This window comes from Mauremys mutica, chromosome 7, assembly GCF_020497125.1.
Source record: "Mauremys mutica isolate MM-2020 ecotype Southern chromosome 7, ASM2049712v1, whole genome shotgun sequence".
In the NCBI taxonomy this organism is placed as follows: domain Eukaryota; kingdom Metazoa; phylum Chordata; order Testudines; family Geoemydidae; genus Mauremys; species Mauremys mutica.
In genome coordinates this window covers 98,768,723-98,789,754 of record NC_059078.1, presented here as the reverse complement: position 1 = coordinate 98,789,754, position 21,032 = coordinate 98,768,723, and the positions used below count along the sequence as shown (strand labels likewise).

Here is a 21,032-nt window from a genome sequence, read left to right as displayed (position 1 = left end):
AGGTGGCCACAGAGTGTACAGATCACGTTTCCCAGAACCTTAGTAAACAAAGGAAGGTTGGAGACTGTACTTCTGAGCAGTAACGTTCAGACACACACCAAATGTAAGGCAGAGTAGATCTGGCCCTACAATCTAAAATGGGACAAGTCTTTTATTTGAGAAGATAATACACATTTTAACTGTCAAACTGATTTAGCTTTCTTGTCATAAATTGTATTTTAAAGTGTTTACTAAGTAAATAGTGAACAAAGCCAAAATCTGAACTAGAATATTCCATTCCTTTTCTTTTTCTCTTTACCTTTTGGGAGGAGTGGGAGAGAAATGTTTTTTATGGCAAAACCAATTTAGCTTTCTCTGTTTCAAGATGTACTAAGTAGTAATAAAAAAGGATACCCTATCTAGCTCAGAATATTTCAGAAAAAGATTATGGACTTGATGGTGAAAAGAAAAAAATATATAGTTTAAAAGGATGAGCTAGAAGATAAATGTTTCAATATTGATATAAACTATTTTTAATTCATTTTCAGTGAGACTACTATTATTCTCACCCTAAACACCTCTCCTGTAATGTTTGTAACCTTTAGAATACAAGATTAAATCTTAGAGTGACATCTAGATCTGCTCAGAACAGAGACAGACAACATGGTGGTTCAGATACAAGCTGTGGCCTAGGCTGTGGCTACACTTAGCGCTTCAAAGCGCTGCCGCGGCAGCGCTTTGAAGCACTAAGTGTAGTCAAAGCGCCAGCGCTGGGAGAGAGCTCTCCCAGCGCTGTCCGTACTCCACCTCCCTGTGGGGAATAATGGACAGCGCTGGGGCTTTGACCATACTGGCGCTTTGCAGCCCTGGAGAGGGTGTGTTTTCACACCCTGCTGCAGCGCTGCAAATTTGTAAGTGTAGCCAAGCCCCTACACTAGTGCTCCCACTCTTGCTAGCACTAGTAGAGCTGCACTGGTAGCAGAAACCATAGGAAATTTTAGTGAGGAAAAAAGCCTATGGTAAAGGCTAAGAATGTTTTCATTGTCATAAGGACTGTGCAAGGTAAACATGACTGCACCTATCACAGGCACTAGGTGCACATGTAGTACAATCTTTAAAAATGCATACAAAATAATTCAGGCTGACACAAAGTCAATATATAAAGCCTCCTATCATATATCCAATCCTTTAACACTGTTGGCCCACTTTATTGGTTCATGGAACTCTGCAAAAAAGAATTGAAGACCAATAAATGTGGGCTTTGTTCAACCAAGGGGGAGAGTAAATTTCAGAACATAGGGTCCTCCACTATGAACGTCCCCTGACAAATACTGCGAACGCAGGTATCCTAGTGGATATCTCCCAGGGTAGAAAGAAAAGACTAAAAGCACTCACCCCACAAAGAAATGCATAAAATTATGCACAGAAGGCAAAAGATTAGGTCCCTAATAAATTCACTCCTATTCAGTGCAGCTGTAGTTGTAACCAATTTGCAATCAAATGTTACTTTTAGAAATGAGTGATACAGAACTTTTTTAACATACTTACTTATCTGGGCCTACAGTGTTAATATCAGTGCGGAACCTGTAGGGTGACCAGATGTTAAGGGGAAAAATATCAGGACCCCTGCAGGGTTTTTTGTTTGTTTTGTTTTGTTTGTTTTTGTTCTAACACTCACCTGTCCGGGAGTTCGGCGGCAATTCGGCGGAGAGCCCTTCAGTCGCAGACGGTCTTCAGCAGTATTTCGGTGGCAGGTAATAAACCTTGCTGCCAAAGACAGAAGCACCCACCGCCGAAGACCAGGGAACAAAGTATCGGGACAAATGGCGTCCCAACCGTACTCTGGTTGGGACGCGGGACAAACTCCTCAAAATCGGGACAGTCCCTATTTGATCAGGACATCTGGTCACCCTAGGAACCTGTAAGTTTTCCAGTTGTAAGAGAAGTGTTACCTGCTCTCAGCTCTCTCCTCTATATAGCTGCATGCATTAATAGCCTGAACAGTTCAAATTAAATTGTTAAACATTCAGAGTGGGGTCCCTTGTGTGGTTTATAATATACCGGGTGAAATAGTGGCCCTGTTAAAGTCAACAGGAGTTTTGACTTCAGTGAGGCTGGAATTTCACCCATTATCTTTACTGAAAACACAAAGTATATTTGACTCCTTTTTTTTTTCTTGCCTTTTAAGTTATCTACTGTGTCCCTAAATGATTCCTGGAGAAAATTTCTGTGTAAATTTCTGTGACAAGCAGATAAAAGAAATGCAAGAATTTTCAGTTATTAAACTGTTATATATTTAAGTACGAGTGGAACTAACAGTATGTTTCAGCACTTCAGCCCTCAATTTCACATTTTCATCTGACAAACAATTTTCTGTTTTTCTTACCTCTGTCAAAGTTATACTGCTGGGAAATTATTTCTCCCCAGTATTTAGCACACTCTGCAGACAACTTCTTTGGTTTGTCTAGACGACGAATTGCTAAAGCTTGGATATGTTTCTGGAAGGCCTCCTCTGACATGTCTTCAATGCACTTCTCCATAGTTTTTAGGAAAGCTTCAACTCTGCTTTCTAAGTAGTGCGGTTGTTTTTCTGACTGAATGATAAATCGCAGTCCTTGTATGCCATTAGCCCGTCGCGGACCACTGAACACAATGTAACCTTGACAAAAGAGAAAAAATTGCAACTGGTAAACTACATCTATATCTATGTCCAATAAAAATGTTTTAGTTTGCCTTCTCTTCAATGAATTGTGGCTATTAACAATGTAGGATACCGTGACCATCTGTTCCTTATTTGTCAACAGGCAACACACCCTGTCCCATATTTTAGCAAGTTATTCAAAGTGTCACACACTAGAAATGATTTTACATTTTGTGTGATTCCATGAATAAAACATTGCAGTGTTCAAAAAAGCATAAGCTACATCTTGTATTTTTCAGTTTTCTTTTATTTCCCTGAAATGGATGTGGTTGCCCTAGAGAAGAGGAAAAAAAAAGATGAAGAAAGGTTGTTTGTCATTATTAGTTTCTAATACTCAGATAATAAGTGTTATTAGGTTGAGTATTCAGAATAATTACTTAGATGTACTATTTATATGTAGTTACTACTTGTCAGTTTTATAAACTTTCATTACACGCACATACAAACACACAGAGCAGCGGAACAGTCTCATTTTGAAGTAATTTTTTCCAAGTTAAACCTTCATCACTGAGGTTTGGTACAGCTGTGTGCAATTTACACACCGCAGTGCACTGATGATTTTGGAATTCATTCTGACTATAAAAAGGAATTTTACTAAGTGGTCCTATTCATTTATCACAGTGGTTCTCAAACTTTTGTACTGGTGACCCCTTTTAAATAGCAAGCCTCTGAGTGTGACCCCCCTTATAAATTAAGGGCACCTTTTTATATATTTAACACCATTATAAATGCTGGATGCAAAGCAGGGTTTGGGGTGGAGGCTGACAGCTCGCGACCCCCCATGTAATAATCTCATGACCCCCTGAGGGGTCCCGACCCCGAGTTTGAGAACCCCTGATTTATCAGTTCCTGTAGCCATGTTATGGTTAACATTCCAGCAGTTGTTTCCTCTATAGAGCTGTACTACTCGCTCAATGTATTATATACTGAAAAATATCACTATGGTTTAAAACTTAAGATTCTCAGGACAGAGGAAGCCAGTGATCCTTGTTGAAATCCATACAAATAGGGAAATTCTTAGTAAAATGATCAAACCTCCAATACTTGGCTAATACCTCTATTACACACAATGGGCCTCCATCTATAACATTATGCAGCTGTACAGACCTGTGCCTAGATACTAGAAATGTGATCTCTTAACTGTTCATGTCCATGTTTACATAGGTTTAAGTTAGAACCCTGTTGGTCTTTTACTAGCTTTTTTTATATCTCCAAATTAATATTCATTTTGAAAGCTATCTTTTCCAAGTTGATAACTTACATTCTATTTTAATACTGGGTGGCAAGCGGGATTTACTCAAAGTCTTTACTCAGCCTAGCAAGGCATTTTGGTGCTTGGTATTCTGCATTTTCATGCAATATTCCTCCCCCTCTACCCCTCCCCCGCACACGCGCACACACACAGCTTACATTGTTGGTCACTTGTCCTTCAAACATAGCATTAGTTTACCTAAGAATAGGATCCTTCATAATGAAAAGTTCTATCAATGTAACAGCTTTTATTACTATTACAGTAGCACCCAAAATGTACTATGTGCTGTACTAAGGAGGATATGGATATAGTTCATGCTCCAAAGAATTATTTGTAGATATTAAGCTAAAAGTGATTGGTTTAAAGGTATGATCTGCAGCCTGGCATGCCATCTAAAAAAGACCATTCCATGTGTAGTGTGTGTTGTGGAAGAAAGGGCAATGACAGTTCTGGGAAAGGAAGAGTGGTTTTACTATTGTAAACACCCGCCTAACAGAGCGACAAGTTTAGTGAATGCAGTTTAAGGAACTCAGCTAGAAGACTGTGAGGCTTCATTTTTTTCATTTTGTTGCAATTTGATAATTTAAGCTCTCTCTTGTGTGGCAGTGTCTCTGCCTAATCTAAGAGCAGCCACTGGATAAAGCATGGGCAAACAGTGGCTGACTCTAACATGGAAGAGGAATCAGAGAGTTGTAGAGGTATTGGTGAAAAATTTCATTTGAATTAGCTCTGATACATGTGCAGTCACATCCTTACTAACCATGAGTCATACCTAGGGCTTTGTAAGCATTATTGCTTACCACTTCCCATAAAGGCAGTGTCACTGATCCTCTGTCAGTATTGCTCAGTTTTCTTCTGGCAGTCATTTAGCTTTGGGAAGCTGATCTAATAATCCCATCCTTTCCTGTCACTCACAGCTTTAGATGAAAGAACGGGGTACTTGTGGCACCTTAGAGACTAACAAATTTATTTGAGCATAAGCTTTCGTGGGCTACAGCCCACTTCATCAGATGCATAGAATGGAACATATAGTAAGAAGATATATATACATACAGAGAACATAAAAAAGTGGAAGTTGCCATACCAACTCTAAGTGGCTAATTAATTAAGATGAGCTATTATCAGCAGGAGAAAAAAAAACGTTTGTAGTGATAATCAAGATGGCCCATTTTGGACAGTTGACAAGAAAGTGTGAGGATACTTAACATGGGGAAATAGATTCAATTTGTGTAATGACTCAGCCACTCCCAGTCTCCATTCAAGCCCAAGTTAATTCCAGTTCAACAGTTTCTAGTTGGAGTCTGTTTTTGAAGCTTTTCTTTAGGTGAGATGGTTTCTGTACAGCCACTAAGACACCATTTTTTTCTGGAGTGAGGCAGTCTTCAAATATTTCAGTCTTGATCTTAAAAGCTATGCTTTTTTCATCTCAGTTTACCTTTGTGAACTGTATAGTCTTTGGGGTCTCCATTAGTTAAAATAACTTTTATTTACCAAATGTCCTTTAAATGGCATTCAGGGAGCAGGGTAGAAGCAGAGCTATAGAAAGTCTACCATCATACTTATCCTTATTTATTACTGAGATATGCAGGATAACTCTGGGAAAACTCACCTAACTGTTCCTTGGTACGCAGAGTGTTGAAGCAAGGCTCTGATATAATTTGACAGAAGAGCTCCAAAAACATATTCTCAGAGGTACTCTGCATATCTGTTTGGTAATATATTTCTATGCCACAGTTGTTATGAACTTCATTCCTCTGTTGATAGACAAACCAACCTCCTAAAAGAGAAAAAGTTAAAGTAATTAGGCTCTCTCTCTCTCACACACACCTTCCCAAATAGAGTTCAAGTAGAAAAAACAGACAGTCTAGCTGCAGAAAGAATCTGATTACAAGAAAAAGAGATTAAAAGCAGATCTATTAATAATCAGGCAACCTGTTCATCAACCTGTGGGAGAAAGATTTTTATAGTATGTTCACAAGGTTAACAAATCCTAGCTTGGCGAGTCACATGGGTAAGTGAATTCCAAAAGCCAAGGGTCCTCGCAGAGAACAACATGCTGATGCCTCCTCTCTTATAACGATCTCAAATGCTTCTGCTGATTTCCCACTGATTAGACTTGGAGACTACTGCACCCATCATATCCCTACCTAGAGGTGGTCCCTATGGATCAGGGTTGAGGTACATTTGTGTGGTTGGAGGGGAAGCTTGCACTGCCTCTCCTGTGCTTTATTTGTTCTGTAAACAGAAGACTTCAATTTCTATGACAGTCAATTCAACAGATTTATAAGCATTAAAAGTAATTCAACAAGTAATACCAATAGCTTCTTTGGTACAAGGCATTTTCTATAGGCTAATGATCCGCTAGAGATTATGGCCTTTGGCTGTACATTAGCTATCTATTCGTACATATTCTCAGGAATTGTCCTCAGTCTCCGTAGTTTAATTATTGCTTAAATCTTGACTTTTTGGCAGTGCACAAAAAATTGAGTACTATAAATAAATTCTGTAAAATCACCCTAGGTTAAAAAATAATCAGCTATTAGACATGGCAAGAAGTTATTTGGATAGAAACTACACTTTACTCAATGAAGCAAAGGCAGCAGCACATCATTGAGTGTACAAATGCAAAAAAATGAAAGTTGCTCTCCAGGAGCTCTGGTCATTGAATGTGGATATTAATACCTCGTACAGAATGAGGCAGGGCTCTCACTTGGACTGTGTAGAATAAGGGAGGGCTCAGATTATATTTCACATGCACCTACACACTAAACATAAAATTTGTGTCAACTAACATATGCATGCATGTGCAAAGCAAGGAGAATGTTGGCACATAATTACAAATATCGTCTTACTGTACCAAAACACACTGCAAATGCACAAAGTACATTTAAAAAACCCTTTTAACCCTGTCGAATTTCAAGGTTCAACACCAAAACCCCAACACACTAGGGCTATTAGAAAGAGAGAAAGACAGAAAGAAAGAAAACTGCACAGCAGTGTCGGTCCCGATGTGAATAATGGCACCAGAGCACCCTACTATACTGACGCCAAGGGTGGTGAAAGCTGCCAGCGAAGCATGTGTGATGCCGATTGCAGAAGTGCAGAGGAGGTTCCTGGCACTGCGGTCCCCCAACCGATTCTGATACCAACTCTATCCCTACTACTGGAAGAGGAGTGCTGGGATGTGGTGCTAACAGGCATGAGGATTCAGTGGCTCATTCCATTGGATGGGCTATTGATGGCACAGATCTGGAAAAGTCCTAGACCAGTGGCGAGGTTGGGACCAAAAGGCAAAGGAGGTCTGCAGCTCCCTGATACGCTGACGAATAAACACAGTCTGTACTGGCATCTCCCTCATCGGTAACAGACTCAACGGATGCCTGGGGGTAGTTTCTGACCTTCCCACTCAGTACTGGGGAAGGGTCACAGGCACCCATGCCTTCCTGCCCACCACCACCAGCTCCATGTCAGCCTGCGCTTTTCCTGAAGGAGGCAGAAGTGTTACCCCGAGAACTAGAGTGGTCGTGGCTGGTCTTATGTGACATTTCATCGGCACAGTTGACAGGGAACAGCTTCTCCACCTCTTCAGAGAGGCACCTGCTCCCACACGCTAAGCAGTCGCAGTCTCAGAGCCTGAGGGTAATTGTTGGCCTGATGAAGGCTGCATGGCCTGCTCGAGGTTAAAGTCCCAGGTCACCTGAGTCCTTTTATTGAACAATCTGCAGATCAAACAATGCTCTTTAAGGTGGTCCTTGCCAAGCCAGAGCAGGCACTGGGTGTGGGGACCGTTGTTAGCGATCACTCCCCCACATGAAGGGCAGTGTTTAAACCCCAGTGAGGGCATCAACAGGGAAAAAAACGTACTAAAGCTAATACTAACTACCACTAAATACTAAGTATATACAATAAAAAACCATGCTAAATCTGATTGTTAGGTTGTAAGTTTATACCACATAGAGCTCTGACTCCAGCCATGGGTGGTAAGAAGGAACTGAGGGGAAGGGGTCAGGGTGGTGTCACCTCAGATAGCTAGGCGTGGGGCCACAGCCATGAGTGCTGTCCCTCACAGGTATTGCTAGGCAAAATCTCTGGCTCTTGTGCACTAAGCACACACACACCCCTAATGGAATACATGTCTGCATCCATTCAAAGAACAATTTTTACTTTAATGTTGTTTTGTTCAAATTGCTGTGCAAGCCACATGTCTGTATTCATCCTTCACATCAAAACTCCAATATATTAAGCAGCTAAATATTATTTTACAGTTCTACAAAAAACAGTTACTGAGCATAACAGAAAGATTAATGTCACAGACCTACCTATACTACTTTTCATATAATGATATTTCCCATTTAATTCTGCAAGATTTACAGTGCAAAATCTTTTGAAGTTGATTTCTAGATTAACTACAGGTAATATTCACTTCAAAAGTCATTAGAAGACACCAGGAAACAGCTTTAAATTACTTGCTTTATAACATAGAAAAAATGATTCAACTTACTGTCAGGAAGCTGCACTTCTCTGTATCTTACTAGCTGACTGGGAAGGAGGGGCTTTGTATGAGCATGCTCAATGAGAGTGTCCTCAACCATTTGCATAATTCCTAATGCAGCCTGGAAAAGAAGACATTAATTACAAGTTTTTTATTTAGTCCTTGACAATCCTAAATCTGGCAGCACACTGAAGGACAGCAGTTATTGTTGGTGAGATGCAAAATCAGTAATAGAAGGATGGAATGGTTAATTTAAAACAAAGTATAAGAAAGTGAAAAATAAGGTGAAAATAAGTGAGATTATTTTCCCTACATTAGATTATTTATTTTTATTTTATTTATTTTATTACTATTTATTTTATAGTAACCCAGTGTTACTGGCGAGCGTACTTTTGGCTACATTCATCTTTACACATTTAGCTAAACATTTTGGACCTATTCTTAATGTGCTCTCACTTTCTTACCCTTGAAGTATTTATCTGTGCAAACTTGGAAACTGTATATGTACTCCCCAATTTATATACACAAATGACATTTTGTTAGATGTTAATTTGGGTTCTCCAAGTCTTTCTATACCAGCACAGCTATTCACCCCATTTTGTTGCATTGGTGGAGTTGGGACTGTTGGGATCAAGGCAGTCCCCTTGTATACGGGGATAAAAATGACAGGATTTTTTTTCCTGCCTCCATCTGCTGGTAAGGAGAATAGGAAAAATAATTTTGTCCAGCAGCCAGTGACAACTGTTAATCTGACAGCAAGTAAATTTCACTTGCGTAGACTGAGTTAACAGTTGCAGGCCTGCACTTTAGGGCTGGAATTTTCAAAAGAGTCTAATGAAATCAGGCTCCAACTCCTAGTAAAAATAAATGAGACGCCTCTAACTCCCTTAGGTGAATCTCTTCCTAAAATCCTAAATATTTCCTTTAGGGAGGGACAACACAAGTTTCAAAAGTAAACTAGAGCATCTTGAGTAAAAAAAAAAAAAAAAAAAAAAAAAAAAAAAAAAATTAGGACCACATTTTCTTATTCTTCAAATCTGAGATCCAGGTTTCCCTGGGAAAAGTCAACTAAAATTTTCTTCTCCGAGCCTGGCAGGCTATGTTGACATACAGAGATGCTGCAGGAAGCAGTTTTTAGACCCCAGTCCAACAAATCATTTAAACATGTGAGTAATCCTGCCCCTATTTGTCAAAGCACTTAAGCACAAGCTTCAGTGCCACTGAAGTCAATGGAATTTAAAGCATGTAGTTTACTGTATAGGGATGGGATGACTCACATGCTTAAAGACCTTGCTGAGTTTGTGCCTTTGGGCCCACAAACAGAGCACACAGAATTAAGAAGTCTAAAAAAAAAAAAAAAAAAAGAGAGAGAGAGAGAGAGAAGACCTTGTATGTACAGGTATGTGACAGGGTAGCAAACCAGCTGTTACCATTTTTAATTGAAAACTATAAACTTCATTTGTTCTTTCAGAAACCTTATCAGATTTTTTTAAAAATACACTGAAGTATACAACATACAAACATCAATACATGGCAATTAACATGGCAGGAAATGCTGAAGTAACGTAGTTTGGATGCAACGTTGGTCATAGTTCTAAAGACAGAGCGTAAAATTTATAAAAGTGACTAATCGACTTTCCATGAGACCCTGGTCTACACTGGTGGGGGGGTGTCGATGTAAGATACGCAGCTTCAGCTACGGGAATAGTATAGCTGAAATTGACATATCTTATTTCGACTTACCTCCCGTCCTCACGGCCGCGGCTCCCCCGTCAACTCCGCTTCCGCCTCTCGCCCTGGTGGAGTTCCGGAGTTGATGAAAGCGCATTCGGGGATCAATTTATCGCGTCTAGACGAGACGCAATAAATCGATCCCTGATAGATCAATCGCTACCCGCCAATCCAGGTAGTGTGGACATACCCCTACTAGACTCCTAAGTGCCTAAGTGAGTATTGAAAAAGAACCTCAGAATCTTAAGTCACTTGGGCACTTTTGAAAATTTTACCCAGATGCTCCAATATGTGAATATACTCACAGATGTAGACTACATTGCTGTGCTTTAGTTATTATATGTGGATGTTAGTATTTTAATTGAATAGGAGTTCTTAAAATAGTTATTTTAAAATAATAAATTTAGATTTTCCTTTAATGTCAAATATAATTAGCTTTTTATAAATACACAGTACAGTGTTTATTCCTAAGCAGTACTAAAGTTATAGACATTTTCAGTAAATCTACAGTTTTAACCTAAACAGCATCAAATACATAGGATATTTGAAGTTCAGGTGGTTTTATGAAAAGTTGATCTTTAAAAAAAGCAAGGATTTCAGTAAATTACACTGAAAACTACACTTTAATTAAAAAAGTCTTTAAAACTTGACTGTGATGATATGGTGGGAGTGGGGGACGGGGTGTGAGAACAATATGTATGGCAACATTTTTTAAAAGTCTGAGATATGTAACTTCAAATGGCTTGATTGCTAAGTGCCATGGCTTACATGTTGAAAAGTATACCAACTTCTTTTAAAATCTGTTTCAAAATTCTATGCAGAAACCCAAACCTCTTACTCTGTTCTGCCATGTAAACTCATAACACAAAAATGATTTCTTGCAGAAAACCTGCAGAAGATCTCTAAATTTATGAAGGAAAAGAAAAGGAAAAAAAAGGGATGAGGGAAAAATAGGAACTTTCAAGGCAAAGCCAAAATAATATGTATTCTACTCTAGAAAACAACAAATTACCACAGAATATTTATAACACGTTGGTGTCACTGTGAGCACCATTAGCCTACTATTAAGCAGAAATCAACACCCTATTGTGGCAAAATACAAACGTCAGAATAGAAATCTAAGCAGACAGGTAGATTGCAAGGAGCTCAAAAGAAGCTTGCAGATCATTTCTGATGACCATGGTCTCCAAATACATAGATGCACCATATGCAGTGATGTATATTTTTATCCCTCCAAAAGCCACCCACACGACTGCTTACAGAAAACATCTGTCTCATGACTGGGTCGCATAATACATGTCAGCACAATACAAAGCTCGGTCCTGAGTAATTCTGTGGTGCTTTATAGAGGAATTTAATCACATCTTGTTCACATACAGAAGGGGTTAGGAGAAAGATGGGATTATTCTTTAGTTTACATTTCCACACAAAAAATGTAAAAAAAAATTAAAAAACAACTTTCCTGGAGCTCTTATTTAAAGCTCCAACTTTCTATATCCTATCCTTCTGGCTCTTTCCCTCACTGCTGCTGGCCACTTCCCTCTCCACTGACCTGCAGTGTTTTAAGATAAGATAGTCTAGTGCTAGTGTATTTTCACTAGACTAGTATAGAAGCACATCTGTATCATATTTATCCAAAGATCTGAGTGCATTTACAAATACTGCATGTGACAATTCCTTTGTGAGACAGTTAAAATGTTAAAATGGCTACATCTATTCCCATGGGGCTGACATAGCAGCATTCCCAATAGTATCATGATAGAAGTGCAACTCATTACAGTTTTAATGAAGGACACATTAAATAGTCTGTGCCTCTTACTAACAGTGCCCTTTTACTTTCACAAGGAAAAGGAACTAGAAGTCTGATTTATGGACCCACACACCTTAGCCTTGTACTTAATGCTTCACTTTGAAGGATTCTGATTTTTTTAACTTTTGATAGTCAGCTGAGTCACATGTCTGAAGCTTGTACATGGAAAACCAGGAGCTGTAGCACACTGTTACTTTTGCAGTCTAATTACTTACTGTAATAACATGCAATGCAGACTTTAAAATATTTAGATCATAAACTGTTTTCTATTTCAGTAAATCTCAAATACTAACATTCAAAGGGACATTGAGCCTGACAGACAGCAGAAAAAGCGTCATCATGATATACTGGCTGTAAAACAGCTAAAATTAAGTGAAGACTATGAACTCATATTTGGCAAAAATTGTTTTAAAATTTGGGACAATTAAATAAAACCTTGGTTTTAAATCCTGTTTTTAATACAAACTATTTCTATTAAAGAAAATATCAGACCTGTTTTGTTATATTGCCATGGAGAAGAGCCTCGATGTGTAACCGTGACAACAGTTGAGATATAAAGGCCTTGAGGCGGGGAAGAGTGACATCTAGAATAGATAAACAGACAGTTAAATCAATCACATGATTTTTTACATTACAGGGAATTGACCTCATCTTCAGCAGATATGATCCATTTCTTGGAGAAAAGGGAAAATCATAATAGTCAAAAGCAATGGATTTTTCCTTAAAAATTCATTGTTGGAAAGTTTCCAGGTTTAAATATCAGCACTCATTGCACAGTTTGCTTTGCTTAGAATTCACTTAGCATCTGACCCAGATTCCACTAAGAAAAACAACAACAACCCTGCTCTCCAATCAAGCTGAACACACATTCACTCTCCAGAGAAAATAGTTACCATCATTTAGGTGGGGCTGAGAGATAAAGCTGTAGCTATTAACAACATAAAGAACATGTGGCTTACAATTCTTCTGGAAGTTACAGTACATTACTACCTAGACTAAAACAATTTCTGAACTCAAATTTCAGTTTTATAGTAATTAGCAATAAATCATATAAATTAAGAATGTTTTTGTATTATATATACACACACACGCGCGCGTGCGCACTTACACACACACACTTGATTTTCATATTTTAAACACTTTTACAATCAGTATTACTCTTGTCCATAAAGCAAAATACAATTTACATATTAGAATCAATAGGCAGAATCAGCAGACTAAGAGATAGTCCCCTGGTATGAGCACTGACTTTGGAGTCAGGAGACCTGGGGTCCATTCACTGGCTCTGCCACAGATTCCCTGTGTGACCTAGGGAAAGTCCCTTATTCTCTCTGTGCCTCATTTTCTTATCTGTAAAATGGAGATAATAGCACTTCCCTATCTCAAAGGGGTGTTTCTAAGGATAAAGACTGTGAGGCTCTCAGTTACTATTGTAATAGGCATATAAGTACCTAAGATAGGTAGATATTTTTATCCTAAAATATCATCAATACTTAATAATTTTTCCTCTTACTGCAACCCCAACAAATGCCCTCCCACACCATTTCCACTTCTTTCCTCACCCCAAATCAATTATTAGTTGCTCTCACTTCGTTAGTCATACCTTATATTTAAACTTTGTCTCCTGGAAAAGGCAAGGGGTCTCTTATTGTTTGTGTAATTAGTCTCTTAATTCTGACTTAAGAAACATTTGTCAGCAGTACATAGAGCTGGGGTCGTCTGGTAGTGGTGGTGAGGATAATGGTAGTAAAAATCAAACCAAAAAATCATTGTCCCTCAAGCAGATCTCTAATTTTGCAAAACAGTTAGACTTTAACCTCTTTGAACAGCAATTCAGTGTTAAATTCCCATGTTAAGTACACTCAGTATTAAACTTTAAATGGATTACGTTAAGGGACAGAAGTTAGTAAATATAAAAAAGGATCTGCAATTCCTAGGAAGAGGAAGGAATTGTCCTTTATCGGGCTGACCCTGCTCTCGCTGAAATTAATGCTAGTTTTGCCACTGACTTCAGTAGGGCCCATTGAGAGTCACCTTACTTAACACTGTACAGACACAACAGAACAAAACATTTAAGGTCCAGTCCCAAAGCTACTCTGTACAGTCAGGCCATGCACCAGTATAAAGCCTAGGGTTGCCAACCCTCCAGAATTGGCCTGGAGTCTCCAAGAATTAAAGATTAATCTTTAATTAAAGATTATGTCATGTGATGAAACCTGCAGGAGTAAGTACAACCAAAAGTGGCAACCCTAAAACCCCCTATAGCATGTACAGAGGACTGCCTGCATGGAGCAGCTTTCAGGATCAGAGCCTTAAATAGTGGGATGCAACAATATACAGTATAGTCAGTTTCTGACCATACTGGATTTTTCTTTTCCTCTAAAACGATATTTCATTGGCATCTTTTAGAGTCGAATACATCAACCAAAAATGATTAAATATCTATCCTGCAGCCTCAATCAGAATCAGGGCCTCATTGTGCACTGTACAACCACAGAGGTATTCCCAAGGGTTCCTGTTGGGAAAGATTTATACAATTTGTTTTTAAATTTTGTTGCTGATATTTTTCTGGCAAAAGCTTTTTCTTGCAATAATTAAAGGGCATACAGTGCCCAATATATTTTAAGCCTACCTCAGTAGCAAGTGTACAAGATGTGCACACTCACCTCTTTATAAATATCTCACCTAGGGAAACAGGGTGAGGGAAAGGCAAGTTCACGTCTTTGCTCATGATGGCATTCAGCTGAAAGCAGTATTTGGTAAGGCTGGTTTAATAGGGTGATAAGATGTCTGAAAATTAGAAGATGGGAAGCAGCTACAAAAAGATAGCAATATATGGCCAAATCCTGCCCACTTCAGTAATATGAGCAGTCCCAACAAAGTCAAAACTTGCATGAGAAAGGCATGCTAGATTTGGCCCTAATTTACATCTTTTGGAAGATTTGTTGGGAGTGGTCCAAGGAGATATTCACCATCTTCTTTCTGGAGGCTACTCCAACAGCAGCCCCGTTCTCATGTCAGGCCAGAGTGGGGTACTACATGTAAAGTTCACTAGCCTCTGCTAAAATTATAGATACAGCCTCAGATTTTGAGGTTGTTGGTAACTTTTATATTTTAAAATTACCCTCCCCAGTGAATATAGTGAGGGATCTGTTCTTCATTAAGGACTATTTGCATGAAAAGTTTGTAGGGTTTTTTCCAGATATTTTTGACATAGCGGTCATCAAAAAATAAATACATAATTTAAAAAAAATCTTAATTCCCAAACTAAAATCTAATAACTAAAAAGAATTAATAGTTTTTTCTGAAACTTTAAAAATACTATGAGGCAACTGCTGTACAAATATTGCAAAATATGGTTCAGAGTTCAAAATATGTAGCTCCATTAATGTTGATTAAGTAATTACTTGTGAGGACAACAGACTATGTCCCCATTCAAAAATGGAAACTCTTAGCTCTACTGAAACAATACAAATCTCAGGATTCTAAACATGACAAAAGTCAAAACAAGCCAAAATAGTGAATTCGGTAAAACAAACAAACTGTTAAAAATTGTCAGGAACTCACCATCTAGAGCTTCTTTTAACTCATCTTTGGTCCAAGCAACTTCTGTCATCAACAGTCGGAGGTAATACATAGCATGCTGGTGAGGCTGTTCAGCTCGAAAGTTGTTAAGTGATCGCATGTACTAACAAGGTTGAAATAGGACATTCAATAATTACAAAACTTAACTTCTGAATATAACAGCAACATCACCCTGAATTACTTGGCTTTGTATACAACCCAAAACCCAACATTCCAAATGCCAGCAACTGTTCTACACTTGTGCTTTCTTGAGTAGCATAATACAGTAATTGGATTGAACTATGCTCACGATGATGCAGCTTTGCTTACATGATGATGAAGCTAGGAACTAAGCTAGTTTCAGTTTTGACAAAAACATTTATTCTCAGAGTGCATTTTTCCATTAATTCATTATGACACACAACTCCGAACCAATATTTTTAATCATTCTAGTCAAGGCCTATATATTCTGTGGCAACTATTACCAAATTCATTACTAGCTGCAAACTATAACTAATTGTCCAGTGCCCTAGTCTCACACGGTCAGACAGAGGCAGGGGCAGCTACATACAAGAGGAACAACAAAAGAATCTATCCTTGTGAGCCGGGCTGTGACAACTCTTCTTTTGCTCAGTTTGCATCCAGGCAAAACAAACACAGCCATCTCCTCAAACAGAAAGAATGAAAAGAGCAAGCTAACAGTCCTTGGCAACGTGGGATCTACTGGGTCCCCATATAGCCACAGGTAAGCATACCCTCAATTTCACAAGAGAAAGTCAGCTGTTTTTCAGAGGCCAGTGGGTAGTGGGAAATGCAACCCCTGAGATCATAAGGTGAGAGGGCTTTGTCTGGACTGACAGGAAAAAAGAGGAGTGTCTCCTTTAAAAGTCCCCTCCCACTTGGGAATTGGGAAAGGGTGGCCAGGGGGTGGAAGGCATCACCTAAGCCTGCAGGCAGGTCAGTAGGACTTAGGTAAACCACTGGCCCCCTGCACATGGGGAGAGAGTATATAAACCCTACTCCCTCCATCTGAGCCCCCTCCTAACCCAGGATTAGTTTAGGATTGGATTTTTCTCTCTGTTATGGGCATCGTACTAATTGCCTCATTTGTGACTGGGAATGACTTACACCCCACCATGGCCAATCTGGCAGTGAGGGGGAGTGTGTGTGTGGTTTTTTTTCCTTCCCCATGGCAGCTCAGAGACCTGGTAGAGTAGATCAGGAGGTAAGATTCAAGATCTCACAACTTAGCAGGTGCCAGGTGTCCAGTGCAGCTACTCATTCCATAGGGGTCCAGTTCTGTGTAAAACTGGAATTGGGTTTAGGGGAAGGCATCCCCTAAAGAAAAGGAGGAACAAGTTTAGGCCTCCAAGTGTCTGCTACAGCACAGCCCCTTCACCTTCATACAAGGGGAGGGTGGGGACTGGAACCAGCTTTAGAGGGCTGATGGCACCATACCCCTTGCATCTTGTCTTTCTTTCTGTGTTTCTGGGACAAAGAGGAAAAAGTTGGTGGAGACCGCCTTCCCTCTTTCACCTGCTTCGTAAGAAGAAAGGAGCTGACTCTTTCTTAACATGGATGAGCTTGTGGGAGAAGAAAATGTAACTTTTCCTCGTTAGATTTTGATTTTTTTGGTTTTTCCTTTATATTGTTACACACATGGATATACATACAATAAAAATTGTACATAATCACAAAATATGCAAAATAATGAAAAAGTAAATTCTGAGCTAAAACTCCCCTGAGTTCTAGAGATATAAATGAGAAAATATCTCATAATAAAAAGGAAAATCCCCAAGAAGTATGCATTATAGATAACGTGTAGATATATTTAGAAATTTCTTTGGGGATTTCCTTAGTTTTAAATTTAATTTGTGTCTGTTTTATGCTGCCATGTGTCAGTTTACCACAGTAATGAAATTCAACGTGCCACAGATATACAGACCCTGATATTAGACTAAAGTTCCTTATATATGATGTTCACCTACTTGAATATTAAAATTAAAAGTTTCTTGTTACATTATATAATGCTTTCTTCTTATGTAGACAACTCCGATGTAAACAATTACATTTCTAGATTGGACTAACAGAAGTAACAAAGAAGTTGTAACCTATTTCAAAAGTTTTTAAAAAACCATTTGTAAAATGCAGTATATGAATATGGATCACTGAATTTTGTGCCAGTTTTCACTTCCAGAATTCTGCATATCCATGTACTGCATATCCTACACCATGAAATGGGTTATGATCCCCTGGGTCTAGTGGGGTCATAACAATCCCTCCTATCTATCCTGTTTCTTTATGGCTAGATCAGACTGAAATCCTAAATCTTTTTCTTGTTGTAAATGGGATCAGAGTATGGAAAAAGTTTGAGAACCACTGTTCTACTCTTTTTATAAATGAAAGGCACAATCCAGCAGTTAGGAAAAGTTCACCACACATTTTGTCTGAATAAAGACTGTAGAGCCAATATTTTTAAAGTTGTATAACTGTCATTTAAATACTTGGCTAGAAGTTCACCCAAAACTGAAGCCAATAGAAAAACTCCCATCAACTTTAGTGGGCTAGGATTTCACCCTATACTTTTGGGCAGTTTTAGCTCTCAAATTCCATGAAAATGTTCACATTTCACTCATAGTCAATGTATTCCGTTTTAAATTATCCCAATCACATTAAAATTCCATAGAGCTTACCGCTTCCTTGATAATTTCAAATCTTTTCTCATCAATCTCAAAGGTGGTCATTTTTTCAATGATCTTCTTTAACAAGATATGCTGTTTGTCATTATAACCTTTTACAGAAAGCTATGGAAAGAGTGCATAAGTTTCTTTAAACTTGAAAAGTCAAAGAGCAATTTCTAAAAAAAATAATTTTAAGTGTTTATAATGGCCTAAAACTCATACATCCCAATTAGAAAAAACACAGGTATTTGACTAAATCAATTTAAAATCAATTTTACTCACAAGGTGATATAATATTGATGAAGACAATACTGTATGTCTTGGTGATTTTACATGCAAAGGACAAATATAAACTCACTGTAGCTTAATAAAGCAGCAATGTGTCTGAGTATAGACTAACTGTTTATTAGTATGGGCTCTAGTCAGTAAAGTATGTTTGAAGTACTCAAAAACATTTTTCACTATGGACTTCTAGTTATAGTAATAAAAACTAGCTTCCTAGTCTTCTCAAACGTTACCCCAGAAACCTATTTTCAACTCTATATTTAATTTTCCCTCATGACCCATAAATAAATATATTTTACTGGGATGGTAGTAAATAATATCAGGAGACTAGCATCAGTGTGGACACCTGCAGACATAAAAGTCAGTATGATGCTAGCTTACAAAACCCAGGGTGTTAGAATAATAGAATATCAGGGTTGGAAGGGACCTCAGGAGGTCATCTAGTCCAACCCTCTGCTCAAAGCGGGACCAATCCCAATGTTAGTCTCAAATGTTATGAGATATGGGTACCTCTATACAAAGTCTTGATAAGGCTGCATATGGGGTAATATGCACATGGTATTAAATCACCTAAATTACAAAATGAGTATCTATAAAATACAAAGAAAGGCTACATAATTATTTCATGCTCTGAAGAATCTATCTGATGAGAAAAGGCTCCAAACAAAGGAAAATACAAGATCTAAGTCCTGTTTGCAGGAATCAAAAGGGGACACACACATTATGATCACAGAATCATAGAAATGTAGGACTGGAAGGGACCTTGATGGATCATCTAGTCTAATCCCCTGCACTGAGGCAGGACTAACTATTTTCTAGACCAGAGGTGGACATCTGGGTGGGGAAATTGCATGCAGGGCCATGAATGGAGGGCTGAGCCAGGGTTGGATGTGGGGTGAGGCGCTGTGTGCAGGAAGGGGCTCAGGGCAAGGGGTTGGGGCGCAGGAGGGGGTATGGCAGGGGGCTCAGGGCAGGGGGTTTGGGTGCAGGGTGTGGCAGGGGGCTCAGGGTACAGGCTCCGGCCTGGTGCTGCTTACCAGGAGCGGCTCCGGGGTGGCAGGCAGTGCGCAGCAGGGCTAAGACAGGCTCCCTGCCTCTCCTGGCCCTGCGCTGTTCCTGGAAGTAGCTGGCACCACGACCCTGCGGCCCCCAGGGGAGGGGGGGGGAGTGGGCTCCATGCGCTGCCCTCCCCTGCGGCTATCTCCCCCGAAGCTCCCATGGGCCGCGGTTTCCCATTCTTGGCCAATGGGAGCTGCGGCGGGGGGGGGGGGGGGAGGCTGCAGGCGAGGGCAGCGCATGGAGCCCTCTGCCCCCTCCTCCCCCAGGGGCCGCAGGGATGTGGTGCCAGCCACCAGGGCTGGCTCCAGCTTTTTTTGCTGCCCCAAGCAGTGAAGCAAAATAAATTAATAAATACAGCTGCAATTGGCGGCAATTCGGCAGCAGCTCTACCAAGCCGCTTCATTCTTCAGCGGCAATTCGGAAGCGGGTCCTTCACTCCGAGAGGGACCAAGGGACCCGCCGCCAAAATGCCGCCGAAGACCCAGACATGCCACCCCAAGCACCTGCTTCCTTCACTGGTGCCTGGAGCCAGCCCTGCCAACCACTTCCAGCAGCAGCGCTGGGCCCGTGGCACCACGGGGATGGCAATCCTGTAGGCCGGATCCAAAGCCCTGATGGGCCGGATCCAGCTCATGGGCTACAGTTTGCCCACCCCTGTTCTAGACCATCCCTGATAAGTTTTGTCTAACTTATTCTTAAATACCTCCAAGGATGGAGATTCCACAAACTCCCTAGCTCAGTGGTTTTCAAACCCTTTTTTCTGGGGACCCAGTAGAAGAAAATTGTTGATGCCTGTGACCCAACAGAGCTGGGGATGAGGGGCTTGGAGTGTGGGAGGGGCTCAGGGCTGGGGCAGAGGGTTGGGATGCAGGGGTGAGGGCTGCAGGGTGGGGCTGGGAATGAGGGGTTCAGGGTGTGGGAGGGGTCTCTCACCCGCAGGCACTCCCGCCCACCCTGCCCAGCCGAGTGTGGAGCTGGTGCTTGGGGCAGGGGCAGCACATGGAGCCCCGTGGCCACCCTGCCTAGAAGCCGGACCCACTGCTGGCTGCTTCCAGGGCGCAGCGCGCGGTCTGAACAGGTAGGCACTAGCCTGCTTTAGCTGGGCAGCACCACTGACGGGACTTTTAATGTCCCGGTCGGCAATGCTGACCAGAGCTGCAAGGGTCCCTGGGTACTAAGGAAAGTGACCCAGTGCCTTACATGCCACGACCCAGTACCCGAATTTTGAAAAACACGACCTTAGGTAATTTGTTCCAGTCCTTAACCCACCTTATGGTGAGACAGTTTTTCCAAATGTCTAACCTAAATCTCTCTTGCTGCAAGGTCATATGAAACAGTATCAAAAGCCTTACTAAAGTCAAGATATATCACATCTACTGCTTCCTCCCCTATCCACAAGGCTTGTTACCCTGTCAAAGAAGGATATTAGGTTGGTTTAACATGATATGTTGAAAAATCCATGCTGACTGTTACTTATC

At 40.2% G+C, this 21,032-nt stretch overlaps 1 protein-coding gene across 4 annotated transcripts in view; it reads right to left on the bottom strand.

Annotated features, from left to right (window-relative positions):
* IDE (insulin degrading enzyme) overlaps positions 1-21,032 on the bottom strand; it is an 89,717-nt gene that overhangs the window by 8,225 nt on the left and 60,460 nt on the right. For all 4 annotated transcript variants that reach the window (XM_045023292.1, XM_045023293.1, XM_045023294.1 and 1 more), the window contains 6 exons: positions 18,223-18,333; positions 15,533-15,653; positions 12,458-12,549; positions 8,434-8,545; positions 5,542-5,709; positions 2,366-2,638 (listed from right to left, as the gene is read on the bottom strand). In XM_045023292.1, the coding sequence (XP_044879227.1) occupies positions 2,366-2,638; positions 5,542-5,709; positions 8,434-8,545; positions 12,458-12,549; positions 15,533-15,653; positions 18,223-18,333 (877 nt within the window). The remainder of the gene's footprint in view (positions 1-2,365; positions 2,639-5,541; positions 5,710-8,433; positions 8,546-12,457; positions 12,550-15,532; positions 15,654-18,222; positions 18,334-21,032) is intronic.